The sequence below is a fragment of the Cucurbita moschata genome, unplaced genomic scaffold (genome assembly GCF_002738365.1).
Source record: "Cucurbita moschata cultivar Rifu unplaced genomic scaffold, Cmos_1.0 Cmo_Scf00028, whole genome shotgun sequence".
Lineage (NCBI taxonomy): Eukaryota > Viridiplantae > Streptophyta > Magnoliopsida > Cucurbitales > Cucurbitaceae > Cucurbita > Cucurbita moschata.
The window spans coordinates 1,223,670-1,240,601 of record NW_019268544.1 but is presented as its reverse complement, the minus strand read 5'-3'; the positions used below and the strand labels follow the sequence as shown (position 1 = coordinate 1,240,601).

The window sequence follows — 16,932 nt, the reverse complement described above, 5'->3', positions numbered from 1 at the left end:
AGAATAACCCGAGAGTCCAATAAGATACTTAAATATATGTTACGAGCATCCGAGTAAATATATGACTTTTTCCCACATTATAATTCTAAAAAAAACCAATATATATTTTTGTATTATTGTATATTACAAATAATAAATAGTATTAAAAATGATTATTAATATAATATTTGAGAAATGGTGAGCAGTAGTAGTCTGGAACGGATCTATTTGAACATGGGTGATGGGTGCACGCATTAACAACGAACCCTTTTGCTTCAAAGTCTGAGATGACAATCAACGGAAGGAATCTCTTTTTATCATTTACAAATCGCATATTCAAAACTATTCTTAATTCCCCTTTGACCTTCTTCTCCGTTTGCATCTCCCTCCATTGCAGCCCATCCAAAGCTTTCTCTGTGAGTTACTGCTTCCTATTAAATGCGTTCTTCTTCTTTTTTTTCACTGAACTTTGCCTTCTATGGCTTGATTTTCTTTCTAGGTCTGCTCAATTTAGCTTGTTCGCAGCTTTAAGTTGCTGTTCTTTGCTTCAGTCATGCTATCCTTCTTGCTTCTAGCATTTATGAATCGTTTTGGGGGTGTTTTTTTAATGCGATGATCATAGATTTCCAATGCTTGATTTAGCAAGTTCGAAGGAATTGATCGGTGACTTGATATCAAGTTCTTTTGGGGTGCTATGCATGTGGATTTTGCCATATTGATTTCATTGACTCAAGTTCAGCGAAAAGGGCATCCTAATTGATTGTTGTGTTTCCTTTCAAGAAGTGATTGATTCTTTAAATGTATATTTGGCGTTCTTGAAGAGCTCATTTGAGATTGGGGAATATGGAATTACTGTATTATAGTTATGTTGATGAGAGCCTGCTTGAACCTTCTTGTATGCAGAGAGTTAGATGGATTCAGATCATCATCGGAACATAGATTTTCGACATATTGCTGATACTTTCAGCTCATTGGATCAGGTTCACTCTTTTATCTTGGCTGCTTAATTCATGTATGAAAGCACGCTGAACTAAATCTATATTCTATCTAAGCCGCTACTTTTTTTGGTTTTTGTGAGATTTCACGTCAGTTGGAGAGTGGAACAAAGCATTCCTTAGAAGGGTGTGGAAACCTCTCTTTAGTGGACGCGTTTTGAAACCTTGAGGGGAAGTCCGGAAGGAAAAGCCCAAAGAGAACAATATTTGCTAGCGGTGGGTTTGGGCTGTTACAAATTGTATCAGAGCCAGACACTAGGTGATGTGTTAGCGAGGTTGCTTGCTCCCAAGGGGGTGGATTGTGAGATCCCACATCGATTGGAGAGAGGAATGAAACATTCCTTACAAGGATGTAGAAACCACTCTCTAGTAGACGTGTTTTAAAACTATGAGGCTGATGGTGATACATAATAGGCTAAAGCGGACAATATCTACTAGCGGTGGGGCTTGGGCAGTTACATGAAGCATCTATATATATATATAGTAGAATTTCTCTCTTCTAGTTTGATAGATAGATAGATAGATATTTGTTATCAATTTCGCCATACCCCTCGAGCAGACATTGACACGAGTACTTGCATACTGGAAATACACGACACTTTGTTCAGGTTATATCTGCATTGAGACACGAAGGTCTTGAGTCATCAAATTTAATTCTCGGTATCGACTTTACAAAGAGCAATGAGTGGACAGGTGAATCTTTCTTTATTTAACAATTGTTATGAAGCTTGTGAACATTTCCATAAATTGCTAGAAGTTACATTTCACTGACTGCAGGCAGGCATTCTTTCAGAAGAAGAAGTCTGCATTCCATTAGCAGCATACCCAATCCGTACGAGCAAGCGATTTCTATAATTGGTCAAACATTGTCTCCTTTTGATGATGATGGCTTGATACCTTGTCTCGGTTTTGGTGATGGTTGGTATTGGTTTTGATCATTTCTAGATCCTTTGTTAGTGTTAGTAACCAACTTTTCTCTTGCCTAATTACCTTATTTTCAACTTCTTTCTTTAGAATCAACGCGTGATCAGCATGTATTCAGCTTTTACCCCGATCACAGGCCATGTAGAGGTTTCAAGGAAGCGCTTTCTCGATATAGAGAAATTCTGCCATTCCTGAAATTATCGGGTTCGTTTGAACTTTCTGTTAACTTTACAAATATGTTTAGCTATTTGTCAATATTATTCATGATATAGATTACAATGCAGAGAAAATTTGCTTTTAAACCTTCTGCCCTAACTTGGTTCATGAAGATTTATTTCATTATGGCAGGCATAATGTAATGATCAACCAGATAAATGCTTTCGATGATAACGGTACTTTAGTATCTTGTCGTATAGGAAAAAAAGGCCGGGGTGTAAATGGGTATTTTTAATCAAGGTTAAACCTGATGAATAGGAGGTAAACTGTAACAGCCCAAATCCACCGCTAGCAAATATTGTCCTCTTTGGGCTTTCCCTCAACATTTTTAAAACGCGTCCGCTAAGGATACCATGAAGAATGCTTCATTCACCTCCCCAACTGATGTGGGATCTCACAATCCACCCCTCTTCAGGGCTCAGCATCCTTGCTAGCACACCGCCTCGTGTGTCCCTTTCAAGGCTCAGCCTCCTCGCTGACACATCACCCATTGTCTAGCTTTGATACCATTTGTAATGGCCCAAACCCACCGCTAGGGAGAGGTTTCCACACCCTTATAAAGAATGCTTCATTCTCCTCCCCAACCAACGTGGGATCTCACATAAACCATGTAGTACTCCATTGATACCTAATTTGCAACTCACCAAAGAAGAAGAATCATTTAACATTTAGTGCGATGCGTTCTCCTCTCCAACCGATTGTCATCTATGGATTATTTTGTAAATGCTTTGGCTGGATAATGTAATTTTCTTCTTCCTAAGTTAAAGTGCTTAAGCTTATTTATGTAGGTCCAACCTCTTTTGCCCCTGTTATTGATGCTGCAATAGGCATTGTTGAGAAAACCAATTGGCAGTATCATGTCCTTGTTATTGTTGCAGATGGACAGGTTGTTGGATGTGCTCGGTTTATATTATTTCTTACTTCTCAACGTCTCGTGTATTCTTTATTCTCTTTAAGTCCTAAAACTGTATAACATTGAACAGGTTACGAGAAATCCCGACACACCACCAGGTAGATTAAGTTTTCAAGAGCAGGCAACCATAAACTCCATTGTTGCTGCTAGGTAAAACAATAATTGTTATTCAGTTTGGTTGCTTTTGCGCTCGAAGTCTCATAATACTTGAATCACCAGCCATTATCCTCTATCGATCGTTCTAGTCGGGGTAGGGGATGGACCGTGGGATGCTATGCGGCAATTTGATGATAACATCCCTCAACGTGCATTTGATAATTTCCAGGTATTTAATTAATATTTCATTGAATTCTACTGTGAGATTCCACATCGGTTGGAGAGGAGAACAAAGCATTCCTTATAAGAGTGTGGAAACCTCTCCCTAGTAGACACGTTTTAAGTAACGGGCCAAAGCAGATAATATCTACTAGCGTTGAGCTTGGGCTCTTACACGTATGGTTGTGTATGGGATATTCTTGGAGATCTGAATTCAACCTTCATATTTCATTTCCAAAAACTAATATGATGAACATCGCGTTAGCGTTCTTTAAATATTCGTGCATCCAGAAAATCAGTCAACTTTCTTTTGGTGAAAAATATTTTGACTGAAATTTGTAGTTGCTTTTGGTTAAGACCTCTACAGTTCATGAGTATATGTGGCTGGTTTTGTTGTCGTATGAAAGCTGTGGACATCGATGTTTGACCGTGTTTCGTCGAGTTTGTAACTTCACTTCATATCTGCTTCTCTGCATTGGTTCAGTTTGTAAACTTCACAAAAATCATGTCTGAGAGCAAAGAAGAATCAAAGAAGGAAGCAGCATTTGCTCTGGCTGCACTCATGGAAATCCCATTTCAATTCAGAGCCACTCTCTCTCTGCAGTATTCAAAGTAAGCTAAGAGTTTTCAATTCCAAGAGAATTTAGAATTCCTTGCAAACATGATGGGGTCTGTATTATGCAGGAGAGAATCTGTATATAGCAAAAGTGCAGGGCCAGTTCCTCCTCCTCCTGAAGTTATCAACCATGACAATGCAGTCGCAAACCAAAATTTAATCAAAGCTAATGCTGAAAGGCAGAGCTCCTCCTCATCTGAATCGGTAACTTTCTTTTTCAGTTTGTTTATGGAGTTTTCTGAGAATGGGAAAAATAAGGTTAGTTTTGAAAACTTATGGAGCAAATAGAACCCAAGCCCACTGCTAGTAGATTGTCCGCTTTAGTCTGTTACCTATCGCCGTTAGGCTCACGATTTTAAAACGCGTCTGTTGGAGAGAGGTTTCCACACCCTTATAAGAAATACTTTGTTCTCCTCTCAAACCGATGTGGAATCTCACAATTTCACCCTCCTCGGGGGGCCAGCGTCCTTGCTGGCATACCACCTGGTGTCTGGCTCTGATACCATTTGTAACATCACCGCTAGCCGATATTGTTTGCTTTAGCCCGTTACCTATCATCGTTAGCCTCACGGTTTTAAAACGCATCTGTTAGGGAGAGGTTTCCACATTCTTATAAGAAATGCTTTGTTCTCTTTTTCAATCGATGTGGAATCTCACAATCCATCCTCTTTGGGAGCTTAGCATTCTTGCTAGCACACCGCCCAGTGTCTTGCTCTAATATCATTTGTAACAACTCAAGTCCACCGTTAGAAGATATTGTCCGCTTTTGCTCGTAACCTGTCGTTGTCAGTCTCACGGTTTTAAAATGCGTATGTTAGGGAGAGGTTTCTACACCCTTATAAGAAACACTTTGTTCTTCACTCCAATCAACGTGGGATCTCACAATCCAGCCTCCTTGGAGGCCCAGTGTCTTCGTTGGCACACCGCCCAGTGTCTGGCTCTGAAATCATTTGTAACAACTCAAGCCCACCGCTAGTAGATATTGTCCGCTTTATCCCGTTACCTATCGCCCTCAGCCTCATGGTTTTAAAACGCGTCTGTTAAGGAGAGGTTTCCACACCCTTACAAGAAATGCTTTATTCCCCTCTCCAACCGATAACATAAACAAAATTCAAATTTGAAGGAACGAAAGTGCATATTAATAGTAAGGAAACTGCATAGGAAAGTACAAGGTATCAGATGAATCTCTGATAAACAGGGAATATGAATTTGTCCCGCTGAAAATGCATTGAGTTGTGAGAGTATTACCTTGAGAATTGAAACTTTTTTATCTCTGTTTTGGCTTCATTAATATTAACTTTTTATATCATTTTTACTTGTTCAAGGTCTGCCCAATATGCCAAACAAACCCAAAAGACATGGCTTTTGCTTGTGGTCATACAGTAAGTTTTCTACCATGAAACTTTTTCAGATAGGTTGCAGTTTTTTGTTTGAACTTTGTCCCTAAGGTAACCGTGTTCTTTCAAAAGTTGAAATATTACCCTTGACCTTCTATGAAATTAAATATTTCATAGCTACTTTAGAGTAAAAAACATAATCCAGGCAAGCATCCTAGCTACTGTCACGCCGTTTTAAGTAATTGCCACGTTGATTTATTGTCCTAAGTTCTAACAAATTTCTATTCCAATGGTAGTTTTGAAACATTTTTGAAAAGTTAAATAGTAACACTTCAATTTGTGAAAGAACAAGGGACAAAGTTAAGCAGTAATTTTCATAGTTTAGCTAAAGAGTTTCAGTCAAATTCGAATTCCAAATTCCTGTGCCATCTATTTATTTGCTATTCTTTTTCCAGACGTGCAAGGATTGTGGGGTTACCATCTCGACATGCCCGTCGTGTCAAGAACCCATAAAGATGCGCGTGAGACTATATTAATAAGTAAACAAAAGAACTTCGTCATTGCCCTGTCAAAGTATTGAAGTTTGTTTACTGTTATGAGTAAACTTGTACTGTACAGTTTGTGAACGGCTGAGGAAGATGAACCAACTTGTATGGGGTTTTTCTTTTTCTGCTAAGAACCAAATCGGCGTGGTCCGGTCGCGGGTGACCAGCACGGCCGAAATGCGAAACTATCTCATAAGATACACTGTGCATCAAATGGGAAATATTGCAATAATTCTGTTGTATAAGTAACTGTGCATTGTAAAATTGTTACAGAATGTTGAGAGAATGGAGTTGAGGATTAGGACACTGTCTCATAATTACACCTTATGTTTCTATAATGTTAAAAAACATCTTCCTCATTTTTTTAATTTATAAAAACTTGTTCATCTACATTTAAATATCTTATGTTTACTTCAGTTTTTCAAATGAGTCGGTGCATACAATCCCGAACCACAAACCACAGAGAGATTGGAATCGGTCCTTCAGATTGTGACAACCTCTGATCATTTCTTAGAAAATAATAATAATAATAATAATAATAAGGATCTTCGGTGAAAACTAGGTTTAAGCGTTTTTTTACATTTGAATCTAAGTATAATATATAGACTTGTGCCAAGCAGGCGAAATAATAACCAATAGATTTTCATATTAGGGATACATTTTCCGTACCATATAAGAAATTTTATTGAACATTAAATAATATTTTTTTTAATAAAATATTATTGAATTTACGATTATAAATAAAAACTTTTTTTTAATATATTTAATTTTTTTTAAGAGAAATTTCAATACAGACAAAAATAAATTTTTAATTTTGAAATATAAAATAGGAGGCGTATATAAGACAAAAAAATTTCAGGTTGATATTTGTATTAAAAAAATTAAAATATATAATAAATTAAAGGTAACTTTTTTTTCTTTTTCAAAAAACACTCTTTTATATGAAAAAGATTACCGACCCTTAATACCTTTTACTTTTATTAAAAAAAATTAAAAGGTTTTTTACCATAAAAAAGATTAAAAAATTTTGACCATAAAAAAAAAAATTTTAAAATATATATGAATCTATCAACATTTCTCGATTATCTATATTTATATTTTGAAACGTTGTAATAATTATAGAAGTATTTTAAAAAAAAATAGATATTGATGAAACTTTTTAGTAAAAAAAAAAAAAAAAAAAATTATTATCACATATACATATATTAATAAAATCTAGTCGACTTACATTATTTAAAATTGATCATTTCCTACCTTAAATTTAACTCGAGGATATAGTCTTTAGAATTTAAATTACCTAAACACGTGCTCAAACAATATACTAACACTTATCCCAACAACAAGAGCAACATAGGTACAATATCACAGAACATAACTCTTTTATCAGGTTTTAGTCCAACTACAAGTGAGATGATAAATTTGAATTTCTAACCTCTCGATCGAATTTACCCTAATTTAACGAATCGAACCGAGATATTTACCACTCTCTTGGTTTCATTAACCCTAATGGGTAGTGTACAAAATGAACAAACAAAACAAGCACCCACTTGGAAGAGTTAAAAAAAAAAAAAAAAAAAAAAAAAAAAAAAAAAAAAGCATTATTACCACAAGAAGAAATGGAATAAAACAGCCAAAATTGCAGCAGCATCATTACTAGCATTTAGGTAAGACCCTCCAAAAGCAATATACAAACAAACACAAGGACAAAGCATTGGGCAGAGACAATAAAAAGGAGAATATCAATAAGAACAAAGTAGAAAATTGTGTAAAAACTTTCGAATATTTTCTCGACACGATGGTAACCTGAAACGATATAACAGTGACAAGAATAAAAGAATAGTGTTCGAGTACGTCAATTTCTAGATAATTTTGTAATATTGTAATTTTTAAAAGAATAGAGATAGCCGGGACGGGTCGTTAAAAGGAAGGGGAATGGGAGGGTCGAAGCCAATGAACAAAGCTTTGGAGTGTAGCAACATCAGCTCTATAATGGTTTTGTGTAAAGTCCAAAAGATCTGACCATGTAAAATCAGGGTACTTTCTTGGCCCTTCTCTGCCCACCAAATCTTGTGGGGGTCTCACCACTTTATCATATTTTGGACACACGAAGAACGCCAGTGACCTCCTTTCTCTCTTCCTGTTCACCACTGCCCTATGCAGGCAGCTCTTGTACGCCCCGTTTGATAGCGCCTGCATCATCGTTCAACTAGTTAAGACATATAAAAACCTCCCTTTAACCATCCATCTTGAATAGGACAGAGAAGTTCCGTTTATTTCGAAAATGAGGGAGAGATTTAGATAACTTCTCAAAGTTGGAAAATGAAATAAGAGACAAGACGGGACAGGGACAGACTTTTCCGTCCCTATCTTGCCCTGTGGACACCTCTAAAATTGAGGCTTTAGGAAGACCCATCTTGAATAGGGTAGAGAATTTTAGTTTACACAGAGAGAGATTTCTCTCCGTGAGCTAAATAGATAACTCTTCAAAGTTGGGAAATGAAATAAGAGACGAGGATGGGACGGGGACAGTCTTTCTCATCCCTATCCTGACCCATGGACACCTCTAAAATTGAAGCGTTAGGAAGACTCATCTTGAACAGGGTAGAGAATTTTCGATTACACAGGAAGAGATTTCTCCCCGTCAACTAAAGGGAGAATTTCTAAAAGTGGGAAAATGAAATAGGAGACGGAGATAGGGACACGGAAGACTTTCCCATCTCTATCCTGCCCTGTGGACATCTCTAAAAACATGCATCTTCAACGTTCTAATAGGCGAGGTCATAGACATCACTAAAAACATAAATCTTTAACAAAAGATCAGTCAGCTCCGTAGAGATGAAAAATGAAACAGAAGGTGAGAGAATAAGAACAAGAACAAAGAAGACTTTCCCGTTCCGACCCAGCTCATTAAACATCTTTAAAGACATATATCTTCAATCAACGATAATAAACGAGGAGAATAGCAACGAGTGGAGTGGGTACCATGAAGGTGTCACCAATATTAATAACCAAAGCATCCGGTCGTGGCTTGACAGAAAGCCATCTATTATTAGCAAAAACCTCAAGGCCACCAACTTGGTCTTGGTGCAGAATTGTTAGAGACGTCGGGTCACAGTGCGGCCCAGTCCCTAGCGTCAGCCCTGCATTCTCACACGGTGGGTAATAATTACACCTCATTATTGACCTCCCATCTTCAAAAAACTCCCTATAATGCCGTCTTTCAACTCCCAAACTTATAGCCAAAAGCTCCATTATCATTAGCCCAATTCTTTTCATCTCCTCGCAGTATCTCTGGTACACCCATCTTCACAAATAAACACGAGTCATTATTAATTTTGAGCACAGCTCGGTCATTACAAAAAAACAGAGGACTCACCCTGTTTTCTCGAACTCGCGCCCCAATAAGGTCTTGAAGTAATGAAGAACATTAGGCCATTCAGAATCATCGCTACAATACTCAAAAGAAAACGTCTCTTTCCATGGCAATTTAGAGGAGAATCGCTCTGCATGGGCCCCTGAATATCCAGACACCCTTCCAGGCTTCTTTCGGACACTAATTTTCTTGACTAAAGGCATATTGAAAATGGTCTCCACATGCTCGTATGCGGCGTTTATTAGATCTGGGTCCATGCCATGGTTCGTCACTTGGAAGAACCCATGGTTCCTACACGCTTGCCGGATGAGAGCGGCGGCTTCCACTGTCGCCGCCGCGTCCCCTCGCCGGAAACCGGATAAATCGATTAATGGCTCTTGAAGCTCTTCTGGGTCGTCGGCATTTGCGGCTAAGTCGGCGTGTGGCCAGAGGAATTCCGTTGGGAGATTGGTGGTGGTGGTGGCGGCGGCGGCGGCGTTGTGAAGCATGTTGGTCAGAATTGCGGTGGTTGCGGCGGAATCCATCACTTGGTTTGTTGGGTTAGAGGAATTTGAAGGGGTTGGATTCGTTTAAATATTGTTGCTAATTGTGTCATATCAATAGATGGGCCTAAAATATCGACGTGTCTCGATCATAATATTATTTATATTCGTTTTTTTAACGTAGCTACCAGGATATAATGTTTATTATCGCTACCTAAACGTCTAATCTTCAAGCTCATCGCATTGGTACAGTTGCACGTCCACTAGTTCAAGAAAAACAAGTTTCAGCCACCTACTCGGATAAAAACGACACTATATGTGCAGAGATGCGTATCTTGTTGAATCTGTTTTGAAACCCCAACGAGGTGGAGAAACAAGAGTTCTCTCGACTTTTTCAAATACGGGTATATCTTCATAAACTTTGGCAATGTTGTTGATCAATACCATAACCGATACTATCTTACCCACTGCAGTCCCCTCTGAATAGTCTGATACTCACTCTAATACTTATATTAGCTGTCAAGGCAAACTGCTCCGCTCGAGTAAATATCTATATGAGCATGTTCGAAACCATGTAATATTTTTTTAACACGTGTGCGTTTTTTATTATTTTCATCTTAATATAAAGTTTTTAATACACATGAAAAGATTGGACTAAGTGATAGGTCAGCTCAACCAACTAGTTGATTGTTTTAATTTATTTGTCCACAACATGATGTGTGTCACATTCAAAAGACAAATTTATAATTGAAATTTGCAAGCTGCATCCTATTTTTGGAAATTTTTCATTAATCATATGCTCCAAATCTAATTATTATATTTTACCCTTCTTTTATAAATAATAATAATTGAAAAAAAAACAATTTAATTATACCATTTTTTTTTTAATTTAAAAGTTGAATCTCGAATTTATTGTTTAAGATTTAAATATTGGAATAGCTTATATTTATTGATTTTTAGTTTTTTTTTTTAAGAATTAAATTTATAAATGCTATTTACACCTTTTATTTTATTATCTATATTTTCGTATAGTTTAAAAATCAAGTAAAGTTTTGAATTTATTGTTTAAGAGTTTTTTTTTATTATTATTTTGAAATTAAATTAAGAATTCAAAATTTTATTCAAAATTTAAAAAATCCAAACTATCATGCAATATTTTTTACGTTTATTTTCTTGTATCAACAACATTTGGATTTATTCAAATTTTTATATCAATTATTTTTCTCGATTTTTATCAAATAATTTCAAATTTATATTACATTGAAATTTATGTTTCATTTCACGATTAATTAAAAAAAAAAAAAAAAAAAAAAAAAAAAGACACCGTCACAAACGATTATTTAAAAAATAAAAAAAATAATTAGGAGTAATTAAAATAGGTTTAAAAAAATATATAAAATTTAGAGCAGAGTTTTCGACAGAAGCCGACAAAAGAAAATTAGTCCAGTTGTCGTTTGCCAGGAACGATACAAATTGCCCAACGGAGGGGTTGTCTGCGGGCAGGGAGGGTGAGACAAGGAAGCAGACCAAAGAGCTTCACGTGGGTTTTATTCCCATGCGCTGCGCCCACAACCATTTCTGTCCCCACCAAACGGTCCTGTAGCACGTGCATCTCACGTGAGTTCCATATGCCTTAGTTCTGTGGGCCCACCCCCTCTTTTTTCCTTTTTTTTTTTTTTTTTTTTTTTGCCTCATGGAAAAAAAAAAGTATGGGCGAAAATGCTCCCTTTTTCTTTTTTTCTTTTTTTATTTTTTAAATAAATTTTAATTGGCCTGCCTCCAAATTTGGAAATTTCGGGATTCGTATTATTAATATTATTTATTTATTTATTTATTTGGTAGATGCTGATTCTAGTAGTCTACACCAATAACATTTTGAGTCTAGAATGGTCTAAGATTCCACAAAGAATTTCATTTTTGGTTCTTCATGTGAAAGATTCTACCTTTATCCTATTTTATTCCAACAAACAATTTAGTTTAAATTTGTAAAAAATAGCGGATATTGTCTGATTTGACCCGTCATATACTGTCGTTAACTTCACAGTTCTAAAACACGTTCACTAGGGATAGATTTTGTAACAGCCCAAGCCCACCAACAGCATATATTGTCATCTGTAGACATTCTATCAAGATTTTGAAGGTTTACACACCCTTATAAACACTGATTCATTCTCCTCCTCAATCGATGTGGTATCTCACAATGTCTTCGCTAACACACTGCTCGGTGTCTGACTCTGATATCATTTATAAAGATTAAGAAAATTAGAGTGTTACAGGTTTCCATGTCTTTATAAGAAATGTTTCGTTGCCATCTCAAATCGACGTGGGATCTCACAGTCCACCCCCTTAGGACCGAGTGTCTTCGCCGACACACCACCCTAGTCGCACTCTGTTATAATATATAATGACTCAGGCTCACTACTAATAAATATTGTCTGGTTTATAAATTTTATTTTTTTTAGAATAGACCGAGAATAAAATGGTAAGTATTTTTTTTAAAAAAAATTAATAATATGTGTAATGATGTGGAGGGGAGGACGAAGACAAGAGCATTAAATAATTTGCGTAATGGATCTTCCCAGGTGCTATGTCCACGTGAAGCTAAGTCGTCAGCCTAGGAAAAGTTTGGTGTGACAATTACACATCTGCCCCCACTTAGATTTATTGACTAATTTAGAACCCAATAATTAATTTTTATTTATTTATTTATTTATTGAGATGGTAAATACAATACAAGTGCCTTTCAATAATTTATTAGCCTTGGGTTGGGGTGGGGTTTTGTGGAACATAAGAAAGGGAACATTATTTCAACCCAACATTTAATAATATATCAATAAATTGTTTCTTTGTCTTCACTTTATTTATTATTATTTCTTTTTTATTCTGAACCATGTTCAAATTGACATAAAATAATTAAATAATAATCTATTTAAATGTAAGATTAATTTTAATATAATTATTATTATTATTTTTTTTAAATTTGACTAATAATTCAAAAAATATATGATTTGATATACATGAACCCAATATGGGCTTAAACGTTGGGCTTTTAAACTGGGCTCAAAGCCTCTATTTGGGCTTTTTAAATGGGCTTAAAGCCTTTATCGTTATTAATGGATAGCCCATGGATCCAGACCATCTTGAACCTTTCCTAACACCAGCTTGTGAGCCAAGTACAACCTAACATGAGTATAATACAATATTTAATTTTATTAGTTTTTTTTTTAATTTAAAAATCTAAATTGGAAATTTCCACTCCAATCTCCACAAAAATTAAATAGAAACTAAACAAGAACTCGAGACGTAACTTTTAAATTTTATATTTAATATATTTTAATTTTTAATTTAGTATCTAATAAATTTAAAAGTTTATACATAAAATTAAAATTTATGATTTAAAGAACTTTTAGGACGGTGGTAACAATTTATCAACATTTTTTATCATTAAAAATTTATTAGACGTGGTTAAATTATAAATTTAATTTTTTTTTTTTAGTTTTATATTTAATAAATTTTAGAATTTTAAATGTTTAATAAATTTATAAAATTTAAAATAATAATAATAAAAAAAAAGCTCTACAAAATAACTCAATTAAAAGGTCAGTAAATTTATAATTTTAAGAATTTTTGAAAGTAAGACCGTCGTTGAATCCAAAAACCCTCACTCACAGGTCCCAAAACCCTCACCTCCAGCTATCGTCTCCACCACCGACGGCCATAATGTTGCACCTGTGGGCTTCCTCCTCCGTCCTGCAAGAACCGTCGACTATCCTCTGTAAGTTTCTTGAATTTTCAAAAAATCTCTATCTCTCACTGTCTTACTTTGAAAATGATCATTTGGTTCTGGAAAATTATGTGTAAATCTTGTTCCTCGTCTTTTGCTGTGGTTTTGAGATTGGAGGTGGGTTAGATCAGATTTCTCTTTGCTCTAATCTGAGTTTCGTTGATTTGAATTGATCCTCTATCCTTGTTGCGGGTTGTGCGAGTTGACATTCTTCCTTTTCTGTCTCCATGTTTCGAGCTCGCCTTGTGTGTATTAAGCCGCCTCACCCTTTGGTAATTAGGGTTTGATTTCATTATTTTGCATGTCCTTGCCGCATTGAAGCATTTCTACTCCTTGTTGCCTTGCTGTCGCCGCTCGCCGCGCGAATGATGTTAGAGCAGAGAGGAAGAGCGATGTTGCTATTGCGGAGAAGAAGAAAGCGGGAAAGTTGAGGATTGATGAACTTGACCAATAAACCCGAACCAGAGTGAATCAAACTGCCTGAGTTTCTAAATAATGTTTGGATTGATCCCGCTTATCCATATGATCAAGCCGACGATCATTTTTTATATTATAACAAAAAACTGAATTGAATCTGGATTGCAAAAACTTCTATGTTTTCAACATGGATAAGAGTGTTAGACTTCTAGGAAACGTTGGTTTAGTTATGTTTTTATTTTCTGTCTGCAGATTGAGAAGGTTAGAAGATTGATGCAGCTTGTGTAGAGTAGTGAACTATAAGTCAAAGGCCATAACGACCACCGCCATGGCAAACAGACGGTGTGTACAAGTACTAACTCGTCATGCCTCGGCCATTTTTTCTGGAAAGCCATATATCCACTCGCTGAAAATCACATCTTCCTTCCTCTACCAGAATTACCATACACGTGCCTCTACATCAACCTATCTTTGTACTAAAACTGATCCTTTGTGTAAGTGCTGGCCACACTCCCAATATCTCTCATCTGATAGTCGTAATGGCAATGACGATGATGATACTGAAGAAGATGAAGATGAAGATGAAGATGAAGATGAAGAAGCATATGATAGTAGTGAGGATGATGGTATTTCGGGGTTGAGTAGGGGTATGCAGAAGGAGTATACAAAGGAGGAGAAGGAGGCAGAAGCGGCTGATATTGGATATAAAGTAGTTGGGCCACTTGATCGATCTGATGGCGTTTTCAAGGGTTATGAGCCTGTTTTTGCTGTTGTTCAGGTACAAACTTGTGGCATGGCTTCATGAGTTTTTTGAATTTATGCACTCTTTTCTTTTGGCTGTTTCTGTAGATTGGCTCACACCAATTCAAGGTTAGCAATGGAGACAGTATTTTTACCGAAAGATTAAAATTCTGCGATGTGAATGACAAGGTTCGTAACTCCTATTCCATTTTCCATTGTGGATGTTTCAGTTATCGTAATTTCTTTTTTTCTTCTTTTTTTTAAAACTTGCATCCTAGCCTTCGTCCATGTTCTACATGGTCTCCCGCTTGAATGAGCCCTCCATCTGTTTTGACACTGCCTCTTTAAATGGCGTTGAACACGGAAGCAATTTTTGGGACCTAGAATTAAAATGTTGTTTGATTTAAGACTGTACTCATATTTTTTATATTCTGCTATTGTTTCCAGGTTGTAATTAACTAAGCTAAAGTTTGTGGTACTTCTATGATGTTTGATGGTTACAAAGATTCGACTTAAACATTAATTTGATAGGCTGCAGAGCAGTTTTTGGGTGAATTAGTATAGAAGAGCCCTTTTTTGGGACAGTGTGTGAAAGCTTAGAAAGGCTTCTAAAAAGCAACTGTTTTACATACATGAAAAGTTGCACCCTTCAGGTTGTCATAGACGAGGCTAAATTAAGTAGTCATGTACTTTGTTTCATGAGAAGTATCGCTTCAAGCAAATTAAAGAACGAGGAAAATATGAAATTTATCTTTTGGTAGCTTTTATTTAAGTTATTGTTACTCACTTGTGAGCACAAGAGGATCTTTTCTGCAATTTCTATTGCCCCATTTTCCTTGTCAGACTTGAATGCGCTTTTGTAGATTTTCTCATGTTTGTTGTTATATCTTGCCCAGTTTAGGATTCTGATTATGTGTTGAATTTTTTAACCTTTTCTGTACTTCATCTTGAGCAAGCTTTAATGAATTTTCTTTTTTAATAAATGGATTTATCTTTTGCAGTTGATATTGAATAGGGTCCTCATGCTTGGCTCAAGTAGCCAAACGATTGTAGGCAGGCCAACAATCCCAAGTGCAGTTGTTCAAGCAGTTGTTGAGGAACATGTAAGCGTGACGGCAAAACTATTTGCTTTTTGTTGTTAATGCATTATATTATAAACAACTTTACTGTTGTGTTCTTTCTGATGTGCATTGTTCTCTAGTGATTCTCGTGGACCATTGCAATGCATTTTTTAAGGACTAGTTCTCTAGTTCTTTATGCGCTTTATTAAATATACTTCTAGTCTTAGCCGCATTTGGGAACTTATACATTAAATGGATTTAGACAACGCAATTGATAAAATAGGAAGATCCAATTTGTTAGTCAGGGGGAAAGATTTACATTCTAGTTTTATTATATCCATCAGGTTAGAAGAAAATAATAAAATCTGGAGACTTTACAATGTTCAGAAGAATTCAAAAGGCAATTTCTTCGAGCAATTATTGCTTAAAAAATTTGTGAATGACAGAGGGCTTTCGTATATGAATTAGCCGAGTTGGCAATAAGTGTAATATGTTGCAGTACTTTATTTTCTATGATCATATCATATTAACTGTGTTGCTCTGCGACTCTGGTTGGTCTGCTGAGTGTAAATTTTTCTTTCCTGGCTCTCTTTATTTGTTTCAAAGTCCCAACGACATATTTCTTGAAAGTCCAATTCTCAAATTTGTGTTCCAATTCGTAAGATCTGAATGCTTTTTCCTCCTTTTCTGAAGGCCTTAGATGCAAAAATAATCATCTTCAAGAAAAAAAGGAGGAAGAATTACCGCCGAACCAAAGGACACCGCCAGGTATATCCTATTCCTATCCAGACTTTCCAGAAAGAAGTAAAAAGTTTATTATCCTAGTTTTCTGATGATCCTTTCTGGCAACATTTTATATCTTAGGAATTAACAAAGTTGAGGATCATCGATATCCAAGGTATTGACAAACCAGAAAACATTGGAAAGCCTTCAAAAACAGCTGATAAGAAGCAAGAAAAATTTGCAGTAGCTGCTTAGAAGAAGGTTCCATGATTCTAACTAACTGGAACTGCTAAATGGGTGTAGCTTTTTCTGATGTCATATGATATACTATACTTGATTCTAATTCTTTGATAGTGCGTCTTAGGCATGTTTTGTAGGAATGGCACTTTACTATGATTCCCATCCTTTTTGTTCCTTGACCTTTTCTATTTAAAAAATTGTTGTCATCATACATTTGTCAATAAGTTGAAATTGCATCAAATAAGATTATTCCATAATTATGTATGGTTCA

The 16,932-nt window shown here is 35.9% G+C and overlaps 3 protein-coding genes across 5 annotated transcripts; 2 read left to right on the top strand and 1 right to left on the bottom strand.

Moving 5' to 3' along the window:
• The first annotated feature begins 210 nt into the window (after nt 1–210).
• On the top strand, nt 211–6,208 carry LOC111463589 (E3 ubiquitin-protein ligase RGLG3-like). The gene is made up of 12 exons (XM_023107591.1): nt 211–395; nt 883–959; nt 1,583–1,667; nt 1,752–1,892; nt 1,989–2,102; nt 2,903–3,000; nt 3,098–3,177; nt 3,247–3,352; nt 3,827–3,954; nt 4,027–4,162; nt 5,284–5,340; nt 5,751–6,208. The coding sequence occupies exons 2-12, from the start codon at nt 891–893 to the stop codon at nt 5,829–5,831; spliced, it is 1,095 nt and encodes a 364-aa protein (XP_022963359.1). The 5' UTR covers nt 211–395; nt 883–890; the 3' UTR covers nt 5,832–6,208.
• Nucleotides 6,209–7,476: 1,268 nt separating this feature from the next.
• LOC111463510 (gibberellin 20 oxidase 1-D-like) lies at nt 7,477–9,772 on the bottom strand. The gene is made up of 3 exons (XM_023107467.1): nt 9,217–9,772; nt 8,823–9,144; nt 7,477–8,030 (listed from the first exon to the last, which is right to left on the bottom strand). The coding sequence occupies exons 1-3, from the start codon at nt 9,735–9,737 to the stop codon at nt 7,758–7,760; spliced, it is 1,116 nt and encodes a 371-aa protein (XP_022963235.1). The 5' UTR covers nt 9,738–9,772; the 3' UTR covers nt 7,477–7,757.
• A 3,541-nt stretch (nt 9,773–13,313) lies between these two features.
• LOC111463511 (50S ribosomal protein L21, mitochondrial-like) lies at nt 13,314–16,834 on the top strand. Of its 3 annotated transcripts, XM_023107471.1 has the most exons (7): nt 13,314–13,470; nt 13,801–13,945; nt 14,149–14,674; nt 14,746–14,826; nt 15,639–15,740; nt 16,392–16,466; nt 16,563–16,834. In XM_023107471.1, exons 3-7 carry the CDS (start codon nt 14,225–14,227, stop codon nt 16,674–16,676), a joined length of 822 nt encoding a protein of 273 aa, XP_022963239.1. In that variant the 5' UTR covers nt 13,314–13,470; nt 13,801–13,945; nt 14,149–14,224; the 3' UTR covers nt 16,677–16,834. The 3 variants fall into 3 exon arrangements, with proteins under 3 accessions (XP_022963239.1, XP_022963238.1, XP_022963236.1); XM_023107470.1 differs by lacking the exon at nt 13,801–13,945; XM_023107468.1 differs by having other exon boundaries at nt 13,801–14,674.
• Nucleotides 16,835–16,932: the final 98 nt, after the last annotated feature.

What these genes read in the sequence shown, in the direction of transcription:
- LOC111463589 (XM_023107591.1), top strand. Translation starts at nt 891, where the DNA reads ATGGATTCAGATCATCATCGGAACATAGATTTTCGACATATTGCTGAT. An exon ending in TTGTCTCGGTTTTGGTGATG is followed by an intron (nt 1,893 to 1,988) that starts GTTGGTATTGGT and finishes TTCTTTCTTTAG; the next exon opens with AATCAACGCGTGATCAGCAT. An exon ending in TTATTGTTGCAGATGGACAG is followed by an intron (nt 3,001 to 3,097) that starts GTTGTTGGATGT and finishes AACATTGAACAG; the next exon opens with GTTACGAGAAATCCCGACAC.
- LOC111463510 (XM_023107467.1), bottom strand. Translation starts at nt 9,737, where the DNA reads ATGGATTCCGCCGCAACCACCGCAATTCTGACCAACATGCTTCACAAC. An exon ending in CGCGAGTTCGAGAAAACAGG is followed by an intron (nt 9,145 to 9,216) that starts GTGAGTCCTCTG and finishes TTATTTGTGAAG; the next exon opens with ATGGGTGTACCAGAGATACT. An exon ending in ATATTGGTGACACCTTCATG is followed by an intron (nt 8,031 to 8,822) that starts GTACCCACTCCA and finishes ACGATGATGCAG; the next exon opens with GCGCTATCAAACGGGGCGTA.
- LOC111463511 (XM_023107470.1), top strand. Translation starts at nt 14,225, where the DNA reads ATGGCAAACAGACGGTGTGTACAAGTACTAACTCGTCATGCCTCGGCC. An exon ending in CTGTTTTTGCTGTTGTTCAG is followed by an intron (nt 14,675 to 14,745) that starts GTACAAACTTGT and finishes CTGTTTCTGTAG; the next exon opens with ATTGGCTCACACCAATTCAA. An exon ending in TCTGCGATGTGAATGACAAG is followed by an intron (nt 14,827 to 15,638) that starts GTTCGTAACTCC and finishes TATCTTTTGCAG; the next exon opens with TTGATATTGAATAGGGTCCT.